The sequence below is a fragment of the Rhipicephalus sanguineus genome, chromosome 1 (assembly GCF_013339695.2).
Source record: "Rhipicephalus sanguineus isolate Rsan-2018 chromosome 1, BIME_Rsan_1.4, whole genome shotgun sequence".
NCBI classification, from domain to species: Eukaryota; Metazoa; Arthropoda; class Arachnida; order Ixodida; family Ixodidae; genus Rhipicephalus; species Rhipicephalus sanguineus.
The window spans coordinates 279211582-279229940 of NC_051176.1; the positions used below are offsets into that span (position 1 = coordinate 279211582).

Consider the following 18359-nt stretch of genomic DNA (forward strand, 5'->3'; position numbering starts at 1 on the left):
CATCATAGGGCTTCACTAAAGGAGTTTATTGCCTCAAAAATTGACCGCCGCAAGAAATTTTAGAATCCGTCAAGTACAAGCGAAGTCAGAGATTTGTCGCACGCTGTAACTGCTTTTTCTCTCGTTCCGATGAACGCGCTGGAAGCTAAGCAAGGAGGGATGGCACGGGGGAAAGTAGTTACGTCAAGCACGCATCATGACCTTAACTCTTTCAGTACGGCGCCATAGGCCATCGGACACGGAGTTCCGGTGACTTTGAATCTCCCGCAAAATTTAAAACCGGCGCGCTACCCGCGCTACAGACAACTAACGCCATCTGGCATGCGTACTGAAAACTACTCTTTCAGTTTTTTTTTTTTTTTTTTTGCGTGCGGAGGCGCCGTCGAAAGTGGAACTTTAAACTGAAGGTCGCGTCGTGTTTGTCGAGAATGGTGTCCCGTCTGCGTCGCGCGCCGCAACAGCGGACTCCTGTTGCAAGCACTTCAGCCGCTTCTACTGCTGATTTTGATGATCCAAGCAGCAGTGATGGATCCAGTAACGATGTGGGATCGTCAGATTTCAGCTCTGATGAAGACGTTCCCACTTAAGTGCCTCGGATGTCAACAGGTGCTCGTAGGTAAGCTTCGTTTCTGACTTCGCGCAGTATTGATACAAAAACACGCTTCACATTTGACTGTGGTTTTATTTTTGTGTTTAGGGTCTCAACAACCTACGGCCAGGATATTTTGCCAAACACACTGCGCCGGATCAAGTTTGCATCCATGAGACAACCCGGTGCCTATGTCGGAGCAGCGCTGCGTAGCGACGCGCGTCGATTCTCGAGAGCGCTGGATTTTTTTCTGTTGTTTTTCACGACAGAAGTAGTAAGGACTTTGTGTGACAACACAAATAAATATGCGTGGATGCATATTCTGGAACGGCAGACGTACTCTCGACGTGATGGCTCCTGGGAAGAAGTTACACCACTGGAGATGCTGAGATTGATTGGCATCATCATCTACATGAGAATTGTCGAAGTGCCACAACTGCACTTGTACTGGAGAGCATCAGGAATATTCAGTGGCCTTCGCCCACGAAATATAATGCCAAGGGACCGTTCCTTCGCGCTGCTGTCTTTCCCGAGTGTAGGGGATCCAGAAGACTTGGCAGCTGTGGCATCAGATGGCAAGACTTGGAGGGTGTCCTGGCTACTGCAGCACATCAATCAGGAATCTGTGAACTTGTTCCAACCACAGCGTGACCTTTCCGTTGATGAGCGCATGGTTAAACCTAAAGCACGATCAGGAATTAGGCATTACATTACAGACAAGGTGACAAAATTTGGGTATAAACTCTGAGTGCTGGCGGACTCGAGAACAGGATACACCCTGCAATTTTTTGTGTATACTGGAAAGCGTGAGGCACCAGGACCACATGGTCTAGCCTTTGACGTGGTGAACAAGCTTTGCACAGTGTACCTGGACGAAGGATACAAACTTTTCATGGACAATTTTTATACTTCAAAAAGACTTTTCGAACACCTCCTCGAACGCAAGACTCTTGCATGTGGGACAACTCGCAAAGACCACCGATGTTTCCCAGTTGAGTTGAAGGACTCTTCATGGGAAAAGAAGGCACAGCATGGAGACGTTCGATGGATCCGCGATGGCAACGTCCTGTACATGTAGTGGAAAGACCGGCGTGCTGTAAACCTCATGAGCACTATGCACACTGCAAATCAATATGTTCCCGCCAAATGAAAAGGGGGGCCCAGTGGGCTCCGAGAGTCATAAAAAAGCCACTCCTTGTCCATGAGTACAATGGTGGAATCAGTAACGTCGAAGTCTGGGTCAGTTGGTACATGACGCTGAGGCAAAAACCAGTCAAAAAAAGACGCCGGACAAGGGGAAGAAGTGACACACACAAGGACTGGACTAGCAACTGTGCTTTATTAGCTGACAGCACCTCCCAGAAGAACCACGGCGCATGCGCTAATCACGTAAAGCCATGACGCCAAAACCCAAAAACAAGAAAAAGCAAAAGCAGAAATTGGCCTACATAACGGCCAAGAATCTACCGCCAGAGTGACAGGAACTCGCATTCCTTCTGTAGTAATGAAATAGACGTACTGCTTACACAATCATCGCGGTGCGTGTTTATATGATAAGCCTCAAGGATTTCGCGCTCCTCCTTGCCCCCAACTCTCTAAAATCTTAACATTGGAAAACAGCGGCACACAACCACAGATCTGGCAGTGGCGGGGAAGATTAGCCTCGTCTGACGTGTTCAACGAATTGTGGTGCTCGCGCAGTCGTTCATTCAAGCATCGGCCAGTTTGGCCGATGTATACTTTTTCGCATGTTAGCGGAATCGCATACACAATATGTTTCGCGCAGGTAGTGTACTTGGTTTTATGCCGAATAGAACACACCGGAGTGCTAGTGTTTCCGCGAGCAACACGTGCTGCGAAACATGTTGTGTATGCGATTCCGCTAACATGCAAAAAAGTATACATCGGCCAAACTGGCCGATGCTTGAATGAATGACTGCGCGAGCACCACAATTCGTTGAACACGTCAGACGGGGCTAATCTTCCCCACCACTGCCAGATCTGTGGTTGTGTGCCGCTGTTTTCCAATGTTAAGATTTTAGGTAGAGGTGGGGGCAAGGAGGAGCGCGAAATCCTTGAGGCTTATCATATAAACACGCACCGCGATGATTGTGTAAGCAGTACGTCTATTTTATTACTACAGAAGGAATGCGAGTTCGTGTCACTCTGGCGGTAGATTCTTGGCCGTTATGTAGGCCAATTTCTGCTTTTGCTTTTTCTTGTTTTGGGTTTTGGCGTCATGGTTTTACGTGATTAGCGCATGCGCCGTGGTTCTTCTGGGAGGTGCTGTCAGCTAATAAAGCACAGTTGCTAGTCCAGTCCTTGTGTGTGTCACTTCTTCCCCTTGTCCGGCGTCTTTTTTTGACTGGTTTTTGCCTCAGCGTGGAATCAGTGCTGGGCAGTATCGAAGATACATATATCTGAGATACTATCTTAGATACTCTATGGGTATCTTGTATCTGTATCGCGATACTTCTCGAAAGACGAGTATCTGTATCTGTATTTCTGATACATTCGATAATGTATCGTGTATCTTAAGATACAAGATATTTCTATCGCAACACAACCGTGCGAAACAATAATCGCTGGCCAAGTTCCACTTCTCAAACTGGTACTGGTGCCACTAAGCCATTTGAATAAGTCTTAGGGTAGTGACGCAATTTTATTTTTCCGCCAGAGTACGCCAGTGAGGGCAGAAGATGTGGAAAACAAGCGCGCGGACGTCTACACCCAGTCCACGTACCTTCTGTTTACTCGATTTATTTTCTTTTTAGTTGCGCCAATGCCGCGACACTTGCTCTTAGCCACTGTCCTGCACCGCGTCTATCGCGCAAATTCTGATGTTGCTACAGTGTTGTTATAGAAGATTCTCTTGCGTCTTGCTCCGTAACAAATGTGATGCGTGCAAGAATGGGGTTCCTTTGCGCCGCGTGTATTTTACATATCAGCGATTTGATCGATCTCGTGGATGTAAGTTTGACATGCATGCCGTGAATTAATTTATACGCAAATAAGAATCTAACAACGTTAGCACCACTGGTACTGATGCTAGATCTAAAAGAGCAAGCGTTTACCTAAAAGAAACTATCTTGGCGTACCGTATTTTTCACTTCTTGTTACATTTATTCAAAGAATTTATGAAATCATAATTTGATTATTAGCGCAGGTGCTTTCTTAGCTGTCATTTTACATCCCTTACACTACCTAAATCTCTGCACTGTTTTTCCGCTCTGGTAACTGCAGTATGTCTTTTGCAACGCGCTCCCAAAATAAGATCTCTGCTTGATTCTTCTGTCTACTTTATTTCCACAACTGTTTACACATTTACACGTTGCCAAGGCGATTTTGAAAACAAATATATAATAATATTGGCGTACCTTGCGTAAACAGTACAAAACATTCTGCTTACCGCTTAGGAAAATAGCGAAATTGAGCTTGCATTATAATAATGGAAATCCTAGGAGCCATCTTAAAGATGTTAGGAAGGGGATTCGAGAAACTTTGTTTTGCTGAATGCTCTCTTTTGCTAATGAGTGTCCCAACGAGTCGTTTCGGGCAATTTTCCATAGGCACTCAATTTTCTGTTGTCTCATCAGGTAAGCTGACAATACTTCATGCTCATAGCTATTATGGGCGCCGTCTGTATTGTGTTTCTGTACTCATTCAATGTGAATGTTTGATACACAACCACCTCTCTCTTTTACTTATATTTGTTTCCTGTTTCAGGCTTTCTTAAATATTTTTCGCATTACTAATCGCAACGTAATGGGAGCTATAAGTGGCAATAGAGCGAATAGCGGCGGTATGCTGCGACGGTTTATGGAACTATACAATACGTCTGAGACGTTTCTGTGTTGCACATTTTCTTTCGTTGAAAAATTGCTAAAAAGATTGCACGTTAGTGAGTATATCAAGAAAGAATCCTTTACGCCAGCAGATAAGTAGAATATGACAATTCAATGCAGTTTTACGTCATCTACGTGTACACCAGGGGTCTCAAACTGAGCTTATAGCCAGCGGGCCGCAGTCACTAAATTTAGTTGCAAGGGCCGGGACAGTGAAGATGGTGGGAGAGAGTTTGAGCAGAATGACGTTTGAAAGGAAGCCTCTCCCATATCTCATATATAGGTCCTTTCTGAAGGGAATTTGGAGTCAGAATTCGAGAAACATCGATAGCGATGTACAGAATGGCTGATATCTGGACGCGGATTCTGAAATATATAGAGGTTTTGTTCCACGGTTATGTTTTAGCACATATGGTGACCACATGTTCCTCATGAAAGGAATGCTTGAGACCAGTCATGTCTGTGCAGCTCACGAACATACCGATTTAGAAAATAAAAACAAATGAGACGAAGACAGTCATGTGTGGGGGCCAGGCCTCTAACGAAATGGCTCAAACACCTAGTATACACCATGCATCCCCCCCAAAAGAAAATGTCGCTACCAGCGTTGTTGCTGCTGTACACCTGTCTGGATATACGGTATTGTGCAAGCTGTCTTTTACAAACAAAGTAAAAGTCCAAACAGTTATTTGCGCCGTCGTGAGAAGGCTTCTTACTGAAGGTATTGTGATTATATGGCAACCTGCTAGATAGTCGGCAAGCTGTGCAAAAAAGCAAGTACCGCTGTCAGCGAAGTGTACAAAGAGTTGTCCTATGAAGAAGCTAAAACAAACCCCAATAAGTTATTTTGGAAGGAAACTAATGTACTTTGAGCAAGAAGGGCAAAACTCTTGAGATACTAACGGACATTTCATTCAAGTGAAACAAAATAGGTCACAGTTAAGAAATTTTGAAGCAGACATTTTCGTGCATAGGCGTTTGCTGCTACATTATATGGATCTACAATAACAAATTTCAGAATGTATCGAAGTATCTTAAGATACAATTGCCAAGTACCGTATCGGATACAATTTTTGCGGCAGTATCTTGTATCTGTATCTCCAATACTTCTTGCCTGAGTATCTTGTATCGTATTGCGATACAATTTCAAAGTATCTTTGCCCAGCCCTGGGTGGAATGTTAGGCGTTGACAAACCCGACCAAATAATTGCCACGTACAACGTGCTTAGAAAATGCGTGCGCTGGTGGAAGACACTGTTCTTTCACTGTGTGGACATGCATGCCTGAACAGTTTTATGCTATTCCAGGAGCACCGAAAAGAGAACTGCCCGAACTTTCTCGAAGCACTTACTTCGGCCAGCTTGCATTTAGGGAAGAAATCAGCAGATTTTCGAATACGACGAAGTCGCACAAGCTTGTGCTCCCTTCTCCCCCCCTTCTCACCCTTGGACCCCGCTCGGCACCAACCGAAAAGAATGAAGAGGAAAAATTGCAAGATTTGCTACGAAAAAAGAAAGGCGCAGAACAGAACAAACGTCTTCTGCTCCACTTGCAACATATCCCTTTGCTTCCTGCCCTCACGCGACTGCTTTGCCAAATGGCACAGCTGTCAACGCTTTTAGATTGATGGGTCCCGAAAAATGCACAACGTAGTGTACAGAATGGTATATATGGAAAGCACAGCTAAGGGGACTATCAACGTTTTCTATATTTCAGAATTACGAAAATAATTTTGTAGCCGAGTACATTTGCTTATTTCTGTCTGTTTATACCTTTCATTGCATTTATTTTGTTTATTTGACAAATAAAATCTCAATAACTAAACCTGACAGCATTTCCATTTTTTAAATACAAAAAGCCTCACCAATAAGCTACAATTTCATGCATTGTAATGTTAAATGCGTTTAGTTGTTCAAGAGAAAAAAAATGTTTTCTGGAAGCACTGTAAATTGGTCAATTTTATGCCGTAACGAAAGAGTTAATCACTTTTTCTTTTTTCTTTGAACACGCAGCTAACCTTTAGTGAGATCGCGAGCGTTTCAGACATGTATGCACAGGATTAGTAAATAAAAGCTTTGACATATACTGAGGACCAATCTATTTAGTTCTGAATTTTAAGAAAGGCTCAACATGCACCTATAAGCACAGCAAGTACAACTGATCAAATGGACTTTGCAAGATTGATTTCAGGAAAGCTTGTCCCTGAATACGAAATTACTATGATGTGGAATTGTAATTATAGCATTAAAATCTGGTAACCTGAAAATTGCAGCATAGGCAAAAAAAAGATTACGTACTTGTCATACTTTCCCAAAATGCTGTAGCAGTACGACCGGTTCCCAAAGTAGCTGAAACACAATTTGAAATGAAGAGTAAATACACTGTGAAATAGATGTGAAGTAAATCCTGCATATTTTGTCACAACTGCACAAGGGCCCCTGAAACACATTAACATATTTCAGGAACTTTAAACACTACCTTTATGTAGTTTTTGTTTGGACACCAATTTACAATACTGCTTTACAAAACATTCAACCATTACTTTCCCTCCACTGCATTTGAAATAGCGAATCTACCCAATTTCCATTCAATCATATATGCATCTATGAATAACTTTCTTATAGAAGGTCACTTTTTTTTTTGTCTCCAATCGTCATTACTACACACCTCTACAGCTGTGCTCTTTTTGTCAGTGCACTTTCTCCAGGATGGCTTTATGCCCTGTCATATCTTTTTTTTTTTTTTTTTTCGAAAGTCTGCCCTTAGGCATAATATTTATTCAGAAATACACATATAAATTTGCTTCGTGTATGAAGTCCAGTAACTCTTTCAGCTGTTGCTTTCCCTTTCATATCAATGCAGTATTTATCATTATCAGTTTCATTCTTTTCTTTTGTATACAGATGCACGTAAGTTGCTGACGTAGGCCGTATGCAGTGGTGCTGCCAGTAGTTATGGTGAATCAAGGCGCCGAGCTCATTTTTTTTTTTTTGCTTATAAGAACACACGAGACAGACATTTGCAATGTAATTTCTCATTATAAATCACAGTTATAATAAAATTTCAGATTTCGTGAGAAAATTGTTCATACATCTTAGAAAAGCGCGCACAGCAAATCCTCAGGTATTTCAAACAAGCTATAGTGTTTCTAAAATGCATGTACAGCCGCAGAAGCCCACCTTCAACACACCCACCCCATTGAATTGCCAGTTGACTCACATGTCAAAGGAGTCTTATATTCCAACAATGACCGACAATGCAAGCATCTTGTCAACAGCGGCCCAACATCCTTCCTAGTTACACAACCTGAATGATAAGATCTTTCACACATCACGTTGATGTGAGGTTGGGGGTGCGGAGAAGGCTGAAAAACTTGCTCTACTCTATGAAAGTGTGCTAGCACACATGGGGCTCAGATGGGTTCTGCGGCCCTCGTTTCTCCCTTTTTTTGTTTTCTTATATTTCCTGCACATCGAGAGTTTCTTTTCCTTTCCATGTAGACACCCAAGAGCCAGCCTTAATTTTTGTAACAGATAACGTAGCACAGCAACGTTGTTATAAGAGGTTTATTCACCATAGAAGACATACGAAAGTTCACGGTGCAGCAGCTGCTCACTGTTATACCCAAAATATCATTAAAACCAGTATTGTTATAGCAGGTTAAACTGTAAGTCATTTGAAGCACATTGTATCAAGGGAGCTATGGGTGACTAAATGTTACCCTCCTCCGAAGTCCTGCTTTTTCCCCTAAACTTCTTTGCCAAGCGGTTATGGCTCAGCACAATATTCCATTATCCTCCACCAGCGTGCCATATATTGCAGAGGGCACGGTTTGTATTTTTCTCGATCACCACATTACCAGATGCTGCCAAAACCCCGGCCACCTGCATTTTTTTCCACATATACAAACGTTGAGCCAATCAGTTCGATGATGTCCCAAAACAGGGATGGCTGAAAACTCTGTCATTACATTGCGATCTGTAGCAATATATAGGTTTAATACCTCATAATAAATAACACAGAGCACTTAAATCAGTTGATTAATGATCCAAAGGACCTACGCTAGTGCCTCAATGGGCCTGTAAAAAATTGTCGTCAAGATTGTTTCAGGGTCCCTTTAATGTTTCATTCTCTCTTACACTCATGTGAAATGGTACATGGTACACTACTTGTCCACCCCTTCAAAGCAAATGCATAAATGGTCAGTTGCCTCATACTGAGCCGCTACAGCAGTACTCACAAATCCTATCTTTGTCTTTGTCTCCAAAACCACACACATGCTTGCCAGTGCATGCATGCCAGCTCTCTTCTACATGCCTCAAGAGCTAGATGCCCTGGCAGATAATAATAATTGTTGGGGTGTAACGTCCCAAAACCACAATATGATTATGAGGGACACTGTAGTGGAGGGCTCCGGAAATTTTGACCACCTGGGCTTCTTTAACATGCACCTAAATCTAAGTACATGGGCCTCAAGCATTTTTGCCTCTATCGAAAATGCCGTGGCTGGGATTTGATCCCACGACCTTCAGGTCAGCAGTCGAGCACCATAACCACTAGACCACCGCGGCGGGTATGCCTTGGCAGACATCATATTGTACTGAGCTGACTGAAAGTGCTTCAAAATGCACAACCTAGATTTAGCTACTGTGTGTCAGTCAAGCTCGTAAAGGACAAAGCTAGTCCACACCAAGTATTCACGTGGCTTGGCCAGACCAGAGCACGAGCGTGCACTCCAGCCGCACCATGTGATAGCAGATGTTCTGCTATACACGCAACAGTTACACTTTGCTTTTTCTGCTGTGTAGTGTAGGTACGACGGTGGCCGAGGGGTGCTACCACAGCGTAGAGCTACAATGAGCCCTCTCGTCGGCTGTGACCACATGCTCCCAATGATCGCCGCATCTCCAAGCACGTGGTAATGCGCAGCAGCCCTAATATTCTGAGCTACCCCAAGTTTCTAGGAGTGTCACGCATGCCTGAACGGAAAATGGTGACCAACACGCTCAAGGAGAAAAAAAAGCATAAGAAAATGTCTAAGCACACGAGATAGGTAAAGCAACTTTGGAATGTGGCCTTGCCCCTTGCTATCCCCCTGTGGACCTTTGAGCACACTCATGGGGACGAAAAAAGTAAGAAAGCCACTGGGATGATGCAATAACTACCTGTAACTCCACGCATAGTACTTGTAGGATTAGGAAAAAATTTGCAGTGGGAAATTCAAGAAGCAATTTAGTCCTATAGTTAAATCATGCCATGATCACCAAGAAAGGTTTCAGGGCCCCAGAGCTTTCATTTTACAGCACCATAGAGGTTTCGTTTAGAAAAGGAGTGCATAAGAACAGCTTGCTTACTTTCATGAAATCTGTACAATAGCAAAATTTTTCCTCAAATCAAATCACCAACCTGTGCTCTTGTGCATACAACTTTATGGCCTGGGTGAATAGTTCAACGGCATCCTTATGGCGACCCAGATTGCACATTTCGTATCCTTCACCTGGTAAAGAAAAAGGAAGCATGTGTGCGACGTATGCTTTAACATTTTTGACTGCTTGCAGCTAACAACTAGGGAGAGTTAAAGTAATATGTGCTCCCGTTTAGAGTAGGAATATAAAAAAGCATAGGGAACCTACAGGGCATTCTTATTTGTGTAAACTGTTGATGTTCTTAGCAGGGCTATTTGCCGATACATAATCTTAGGTTTACAGAGCAACAGTTGAACAGTGATGACGATTTACAACATGCACTTGTCGCTGCCTTTTATCATACATAATAACATGGGAGATAAAAGAACAAAAACGTTTTAAATTCCTGTCAACAGAAAGCTGTCATCAGGTAAATAATCACTTTCACAACATGCAAACGGCTAATACAGTCGAATGTCGCTGCAACAAAACTTCCGTCACAAAGAAAAATTTTCGCCTATAAAAACATTAGAAAAAAAAAAAGAACCCTCGTTGCAACGAATATTTTTCCCCAGTACTTCTGCTTCAACGAAGTTTTCATGAAAACAACCTGATATGGAAGGGGCGCTTGCTCACGAGTGACCCAAAATTCTGATGGCAACAAGAAAATTTTGCAAAGGCTCACGAGTTACTCTACAGTGCAGACACACTGCAAGACCCATGTCATCTAACACATGCTTTCCACTCCTATGTGCCCATGCAAATAAATTTTTGGCATTGTGACAGTCCAACAACAGATTGCCCATCCATCATTATGCAGCCGGTGTGTTTGGTGCACATGCAGGCTGCAAAAAAATTGCTCTTCATCTTCAAGAACTTTCATGTTTGTAACACAGCACGTACATTACATTGAGCCACAATGAAACTACTGCTCATCAACACTCATTGCAATCATAGATAACTGCTGGTCACGGCCACGGATGGCCATGACACAATTCCAAAAACACCTGCACGGCCAAGGCACACTGAAAGTGGAACTACCACTAGCTGCAGGCCCTGCAGCTGAAACCGTGGCCATTAGAGCATCGAGGGTGACATTGCAGCTCCGAAAACACACAGCAAGAACTGTGGTAGAGTTCTGTGGTGGTAGATTACAGGCAATGAAGTCATAAGAAGGAATAAAATGCTGCAGCATTCCGGCTTACTTGTAGTTTGCTGATGACTAAAGTGCAGACTCCAGCACTTTGTTTCAACTGGACGCTAGCAAAGCGCCTGCATTGCACATCTGAAGTGCTTTGCGATCGGCATGCCCCGAGGGTCATCCAAATAAACAACTCAAGGTGTGGCCAAATATAACTGAATTTGCCAGAGTTCGGTGCCAATGAATATTGCATACACTTGCAGGGTCTAGTGGACGAGTCAGCTTTATTGAATTTTCCAAATTTGTGTGGTCTTCAGATAAAACAGCGCTGCAATAAAATTCTGTAACAGCAAATATTTTTGTGCAATTTGGATAGCACATGTGCTATCCAAATTTAGCGCAGCATGCTAACAGACTTAAAGGGGTCATGAACCACTTTTCCAAGTAATGATCTAATGGCCTCAGTATCAGAGTGTACTGCCTCCCGAATCGATTGCCGCAAAAATTTCTCGAATCCGTCGAGAATCAGCGGAGTTACGGGGGTTTGGCGCACGCTCCCAGCGCTTTCTCTCTTTTCTCGTGCCGACGAGCGCACTGGAAGCTAGACAGGGAGGGATGGCATGGGGGAAAGAAGTTACGCCAGCGCGCGTCATGAAACGCGATCGCTCTCCCGCTGTGATTCGCTTGCGCGAGTGCGGCTACCGTGTACTGAGGAGTGCGGCGCCGGCAAGTGGCGGCACCCCGCGGCAAGAAGCGCATCTGATCCGAACGCCGCTCTCGATTTACGTCGGCTATCGGCCAATAAGCATGCTATGTCTCTTGCGACGTACAGCGGACAGACGCCCCGCCCACCGACGAGAGTGAGAACCGGCCTCTGTTTGAAAAGAGGGTGCCTGGGGAAACGGCAACTTCGCGCTCCGCTTGTGGCCATTACGCGGCGCGCACGACTGTAATATTTGGCAGAGCAGTTCATAGCCGTGTCAGCTTTCCGCAGGATGTGTTTTTTCAATCAGCCCAAGGGGTGCTTCATGACCCCTTTAAGTCATTTGATGTGGAAGGTGGGAAAAAGTGCCTTGAGATTTGCACTGTGCACAAAATGTGCACATTTTTAGTTGAAAGAAGTACACCACGAATAAACAGAAAAGTGTGCCATGCATTAGTTCAGACATCCAATTTCAAGTTTTGCAGCCACAGCTCTCAATGTTTTTTTCCAATCTTTTAAGAATGTTTAAAACACGAATCTCACACCTGCGAACTGCATTGTTTTGATTCCAATCTCAAATAGAAAATACAAAGTATCTTAAAAAAAATTACCCAAGGTGAATCAATGCAAAGAAAAATTACACTACATTACAGAATGCAGTAATACCCTGCAACATTTCACAGTTCATTAGGTAATATGTAGGCTTGTGCGAACATTCGAGCACTTCGAATATTCGAACTCGCTTCGAAACGAATTTAAATTCTAGGAAATTTTGAAGTATTCAAATGAACAAATAGATATATATAAACCGCATGTAGCCCCCCTGTAAAGGTGGTTTCACTGCAGTGATGTGCTATACTGTGAATACACCTTTCCAGGGGAAATCTGCACTGCCGCGAGGCCCCACTTCAAGGTTAAATGAACATACAGTGAAACCTCGTTAATTCAATGTCACTAGGACTGTGAATAATCTTCTAATTAAGCGGGTTTTCGAATTAACCTAACATACAAAATACGAGATGCAAGGAACTTTGAATCAGAGGTGGTCGTTTGCTGCGCCTGCTAGTTTGCGGCTCCAAGGGTTATATTAACACGAAAGTGTTTTATGCCGGGGTCCACCACGGCTCCACTGACGCATTTCCGTCACGGATATGACGTTGTAAAATATAAAGACTAATATATAGCAAAGAAAAAACTAGAAGAAAAAGTTCCATCACCGGGAGTCGAACTTACGACCCCTTGATCCCCAGCGCACAGCACGAAACGTCTTCGCCACAGACGGCACATTCTTCGTCATACTAACGGCGTGCTATTTATATACACCATTTGCCGTGGCAGTACTCAGAGATCGGTGGTACATCAGCGTGTTTTTGTTATCCCTAGCGAGATGGCGCGCGCCTCTTGAGAGAGAGCACAAAGGTCACTTCGCTCATTGCAGCGGCCGCTTTTGCAAAAGGAGCGCGCTGCTCACAAACAAATAAGTTACAACTGTGACAGTTTGCGCTCATCCTGTGTATGTTCGTTCCGTGCGTCCTTTCTGCTTGAGCAGCGCGTTGCAAGTTTCGAGCTGCTTGCCGTTCTTCACGTGACATTACAGCTTGTTGCTATAGCATTCATTCCTTCGCCCTCGGGGTGAAACAATGCACAACAAACGCTCAACTACATCTGCGAAGACACGTTTTACTTTCGTGTTATACCGATTCTTATGACAGAGGGATCAGCCATGTTTTTTTTCCAGCAATACCCGGTCCCAACATTGCCGCTAAACAGGGGAAACGGCAGGCCTTCCTACTACCAGCAAATTAAAAAAAAAAAAAAAGAACGGGGAAAGAAAACGGTCTTGTGGTCAACTTAAATGCGCACCTGCGGAAAAGAAGACGTGTTTCACTGCAACACAGTGGTGACACGCGGGCAGCATGTCACCTGCTCATCACAGCGTCAGCGCGTCATGATGCGACCATTTGCCCATTCTTTCTGGTAAAATAAAGAATTTAATAATGACCAGTGTGACGGAACGTAAGTTTACGAACTGAGTTTTCGAAGTGGGCGTTGCAGGCAAGTTTTCTGCCAGCTGTGCAAGTGCGCAAATTGCCAGAACAAGCGCCAATCAGAGGTTCGCATACATCATGAATTCCGTCATACCGTCCCTTTATTAATTTCTCTATTTTCCCAGAAAGAATGGGTAAATCATGACACGCTGACGTTGTGAGAAGCATGCGTCATGCTGCTCACGTGTCACCGCTGTCTTACAGTGAAGCACGCCTTCTTTTCCGCAGGTGCACATTTCAGCTGACCACAAGACCGCTTTTTTTTTTCTTGCGCTGGCAGCAGCGAGGCTGGGGTGCTCAACCTGTCAATCATTAGTATCGCTACACTGCATTGTCTTGTGGCTCCTAAGGGCCACTGTTTCTGCGGATTTGCGGCTAAATCGGGATCGAGAATTGGAACATGGCACCTAAAGTTTTCGAATTAACCGGGCTGCTACTAACCGCCGCTTCAAATTATTCACTCGAATTTACATTGAAAAATAAAGGACCGCAGAAATCCTTCGAATTATAAGGAATTTCGAAATAACAGAGTCAGAATTAATTAGGTTTGTTTTACCCTCACATCGATTCATCATTTTTTAAGTTTAAAAGCTTGTTATACCGGCTTGTATGCTCTAAGTACAGTAAATTTCAAAACGTGACGTATTTTACAGGTTACCACTTGCATTCTACCGAAAGTCAAATCCTGCTAGTACTATTCAAAGTTGGTTCCACTTCCCTTTGAACCAAAAAGAATGACATTTGCATATGCCTTGTTTCACATTTGAAAATATTGTGCAGGTTAGTTGGTTCATGACAAATATGCTCCATTTTTCTTTATAATATGTAACATATACTATTCGAATTCGCTTCAAAATTATTCGACCAAATCACAATTCGCTTCGAATTCGCTTCGGACCTAAAATTTACTATTCACACAAGCCTAGTAATATGTATGCTAAAAGTTTATGCATTTATAATTAAACCACAGGAACAAAAGCAGAAAAGTAAAGCTCATTAATAATGGAGGGAGGGAACGCCTCCTCTTCATACAGTAGAACCCCGCTGATACGTTTTTGAAGGGACCGTAGGAAATAAACGTAAGAGGCGGGAAACGTAAGAGCCGAAAAACAGGAAAAACGGCAAAATATTTAGTGGTACAGAATTTTATTTCAATTCTTACGAGCAGCACGAAAATTGGCGCGCTCAGCCGCGATCTAGTCGATGGATAGAAACGCGGAGCTTAGGACGGCCTCATCCACAGAAATGTAATCAACGTATGTGATTTTTTTAACACCAACAGCTGTAGGCATGAAAGAACTAAGCACACGCAATCACGACCGCCGCGGCGAGTTTGACCGCGAACCGCACGCACGACCACGCGAGCTCCAACCAGCTCGAACTCCTCCCGTTCTCCGACAAATAACGATGATGATGAGTCTACGCCAACGCGATGGCAGAAGTGAATGCCAATCTCGAAGGCCTTGCTTTCGCAAGCAATTACGTCATACACGCCATATTTGTGCAATACAAATCTCAGAGGCTATGCTTTTGTCAATAGTAAATGCCAATCTCGAAGGCCTTGCTTTCGCGAGCAGTTACGTCATAGACGCCATCTTTGCAATTTGAATATCGAAGGCCATGCTTTTGTTTGCATCAATTGAAATATTCTGTTGCTTGCGCCTCTCATGCGGCTAATATTACGGTCAAATGAGGCCAAACTGCGTGAAAATGCACCATGGCCGCTCTCTTTGGTAGTCACTCGGTCGGCTCCGAGCGCACTTCGCGACGTATCATACGGGAACGGTCCGACAGTTATGACGTAACAGCGGGGTTCCCAATACATTGTATCCTATGGGAGCTATGCCGGGACCGGCGGAAAACGACGTAACAGCCGGGAAAACGCAGCAGTGAGGAACGTAACAGCGGGGTTCTACTGTAGTTCCCTCTCACATCAAAACCTGGAGATAAATTTGCAGCTTGCTCGTAATGAACAATTTTACAACACAGCAAGCAAACACTTTCATCTGTAGACGATGATACGATGAACATACAAGCCAAATTTTTATTCAGCTGCCCACAGCAGGGAGGCCATCATACCATATAAACATCTCTCATTCTCTCCTCTGGCTTTCGAGGTCCCCCCTAGTCTGCCAGTTGTTCGTGATCATGTATTACACGTGAGTACAAGTGCAGATTACCCATTCTATTGACAATTAGAAGCATTAATGACCCTCACCCATCCTGTCACTGCTCTTTTGTCATTCTTGGGAACCTTTGTCAGACACCAAATTTGAAGGGATGCAAGTGCATTATTAAAAGAAATAATGCAGCAGTAGACAAAGACAGTGCAATTGGCACCACCATTGCTAAGGGGAAATGTGCTGAAGTAAACGCTGTGCTCTTTGTACCTCCCAATTAATTATCGTGGTACGCTTGGCATCAGTGAAGCATTATGATGGGATTGTGTCAGATGTTGTGCCCTTTTCAAAAACTTTGTTGAGAATATACAGTGGAACCCCAATTATACAACTTTGAGGGACCACGCAAAACGGTCGTATAGTCCGGGCGTCATACATTCGAAAAAAAAACAATAAAAATAAAAATAAGGACATGGGCAGTTTATGCATTGCCCACAGTACAGACCACCTGAATAAGCCTGTGGCACGACCCTGCACTTATCCAAGGAAGGTAAATTACAGTGCAGTCCACTTACAATGATATCCAAGTGCCAACGAAATCCCATCGTTATAACCAATAATTGTTATAAGCAGGTTGAGAAAAGAAAGACAAAAGAGAGGTCAAAACATTTTATTTGCATGCAGATAAGGTAGTGCAACTATGTACTACTTGTTTGTAGAAAAGCAACGGTCTGTCAGCTTTGACTGCTTCACGCAAAGCTTGCACACATCTTTCTCAACAGCATCAAGGTGTTTCACGTAGCTGAGCGGGAGGTCGTTCGCGAAAAAAAAATGTCCCGGAGGAATTGTATTATCCGTTGGGCCTCCTGCGATGAGAGTACCTGGGTAGGCAGCTCAACCACGTTGTTGGAGTCGCCACTCTCACCGCTGTCCGCGACACGTACGGGCAACGATCGCCTCATTACTGAGGCACCCGGACGTTTCCACAACATCGCCTGCATAAAGGAAGTGGTCCAGATACCACACATCTTCGTGGAGCACCAACCACATCTCCGCCAGCTCTTTGTTGACAGGTGCTTCGCAGGCGTCTCCTGGCAAGGCTTTGGAAGTTCGGAAGGAAAGCTCCTCCTCCTTTTCTGAGGGTGTGGACAGGGTGCGGGGCGCATAGCGGCGCATGTCGTTGGTGCGGAAAGCCATTTTTGGCTCGCGCTGTAGCCAGATTTGGTCGCTATATCCTATATAGCGGCACTGGAGCATCATACAAAGCAGTTTATTTTACCATAGAAAGCATACAAAAGTGGACGGTGCCATCGTCGTTCATCGTTATATCCAATATATTGTTATAAACATTACCATTATAAGTGGACTCGACTGTACATTATTTTAAAAAATGACAGCTAAGCATTCAATTGGAGGAGGTGTGAGCGAATCTTAATTCTCCACTTTAAAAAAATTTAATCTAACGCGCATCTTCATTCTGATAAAATGAATTCGAAAATTGCCTGCGCGTAAAAACGAAACCGAAACAGTGTTGGCAACAGCCTCCCATCAGAAGAGCCAGGTACAGTGCCATCGCCATCACACATTTCAAGTTTGCGTAGGATGACTGAGCTGTGTGCGTTATTTGTTCCCTTCTGAAGTGCAATTGGCGATGTGCCGCTGTCATCATGAAGGCTTACGTCAATGGAAAGTTATTTTGCAAGTTGTAGATAGCTGCGTCGCGTCCCTTTTGTGTGCTTGAGGCCTATGATTGCGAGTGCCGCAAAAGAACGGAGATCTTCAGCTGTGTGTTGACCAAGAAGTGTTTCTATGGACCAAAAATGTGAAAATATCCGGATCTTGAAGACAAGCTTGTCGACTAGCAGAAGCTACTCCGTGCAGATTGAGCTTGTCTCGGTAATGGCCCTGAAATAAGCCCGTGATCGCGGCTTATCCAGAAGTGATCTTAAAGCCAGGAAAACTGGATCACAGAAGAAAATGAACTGCCAGTAGAATAATTTTTCCATTCCAAGAAGGCATACTGTGCCTGTCTCACTCTTGCTTTTTTCTAATTGTTGACCTAGCGGCACTTAAGTTTTTATTTTGCACCCTCGAATATTTGGTGAGCATTAGATTCGAGTAAAAAAGACGATTTTTTTCTCGAATGGTATCCAAGAGTCCTCGTAAAATGCGGGGTCGGCATAAAACAGCGTCGTGTAACTGAGATTTTTAATACATTATTTCTATGGGGGTTTTGCTGGGACTGAACCAATTCGTTGTAAAATTTGGGTCGTCGCAAAATCGGGGGACGTATAATCGAGGTTACACTATATTAAGTGAAAGGCATGCCACTCACTTCCATATAACAAAAAGATGCTATAGGGCACCACCTTTAACAGATTCAGTGGTGGTCTAGTCAGTTTAGAATCTGGAGAAATTTTTGGAGCAGGTGAAAAGCTTTTTGGGAGCACATTTGGAGAAGGAAATATGATGTTCTGGAGCTGAAAAAAAAAAACGGCATTTCGGATC

At 43.8% G+C, this 18359-nt stretch overlaps 1 protein-coding gene across 2 annotated transcripts in view; it reads right to left on the bottom strand.

Moving 5' to 3' along the window:
- Nucleotides 1-18359, bottom strand: part of LOC119379081 (uncharacterized) — a 63683-nt gene that overhangs the window by 16623 nt on the left and 28701 nt on the right. For both annotated transcript variants that reach the window (XM_037648249.2, XM_037648248.2), the window contains exons 9-10: nucleotides 9841-9931; nucleotides 6732-6782 (exon numbers count right to left, since the gene is read on the bottom strand). In XM_037648249.2, the coding sequence (XP_037504177.1) occupies nucleotides 6732-6782; nucleotides 9841-9931 (142 nt within the window). The remainder of the gene's footprint in view (nucleotides 1-6731; nucleotides 6783-9840; nucleotides 9932-18359) is intronic.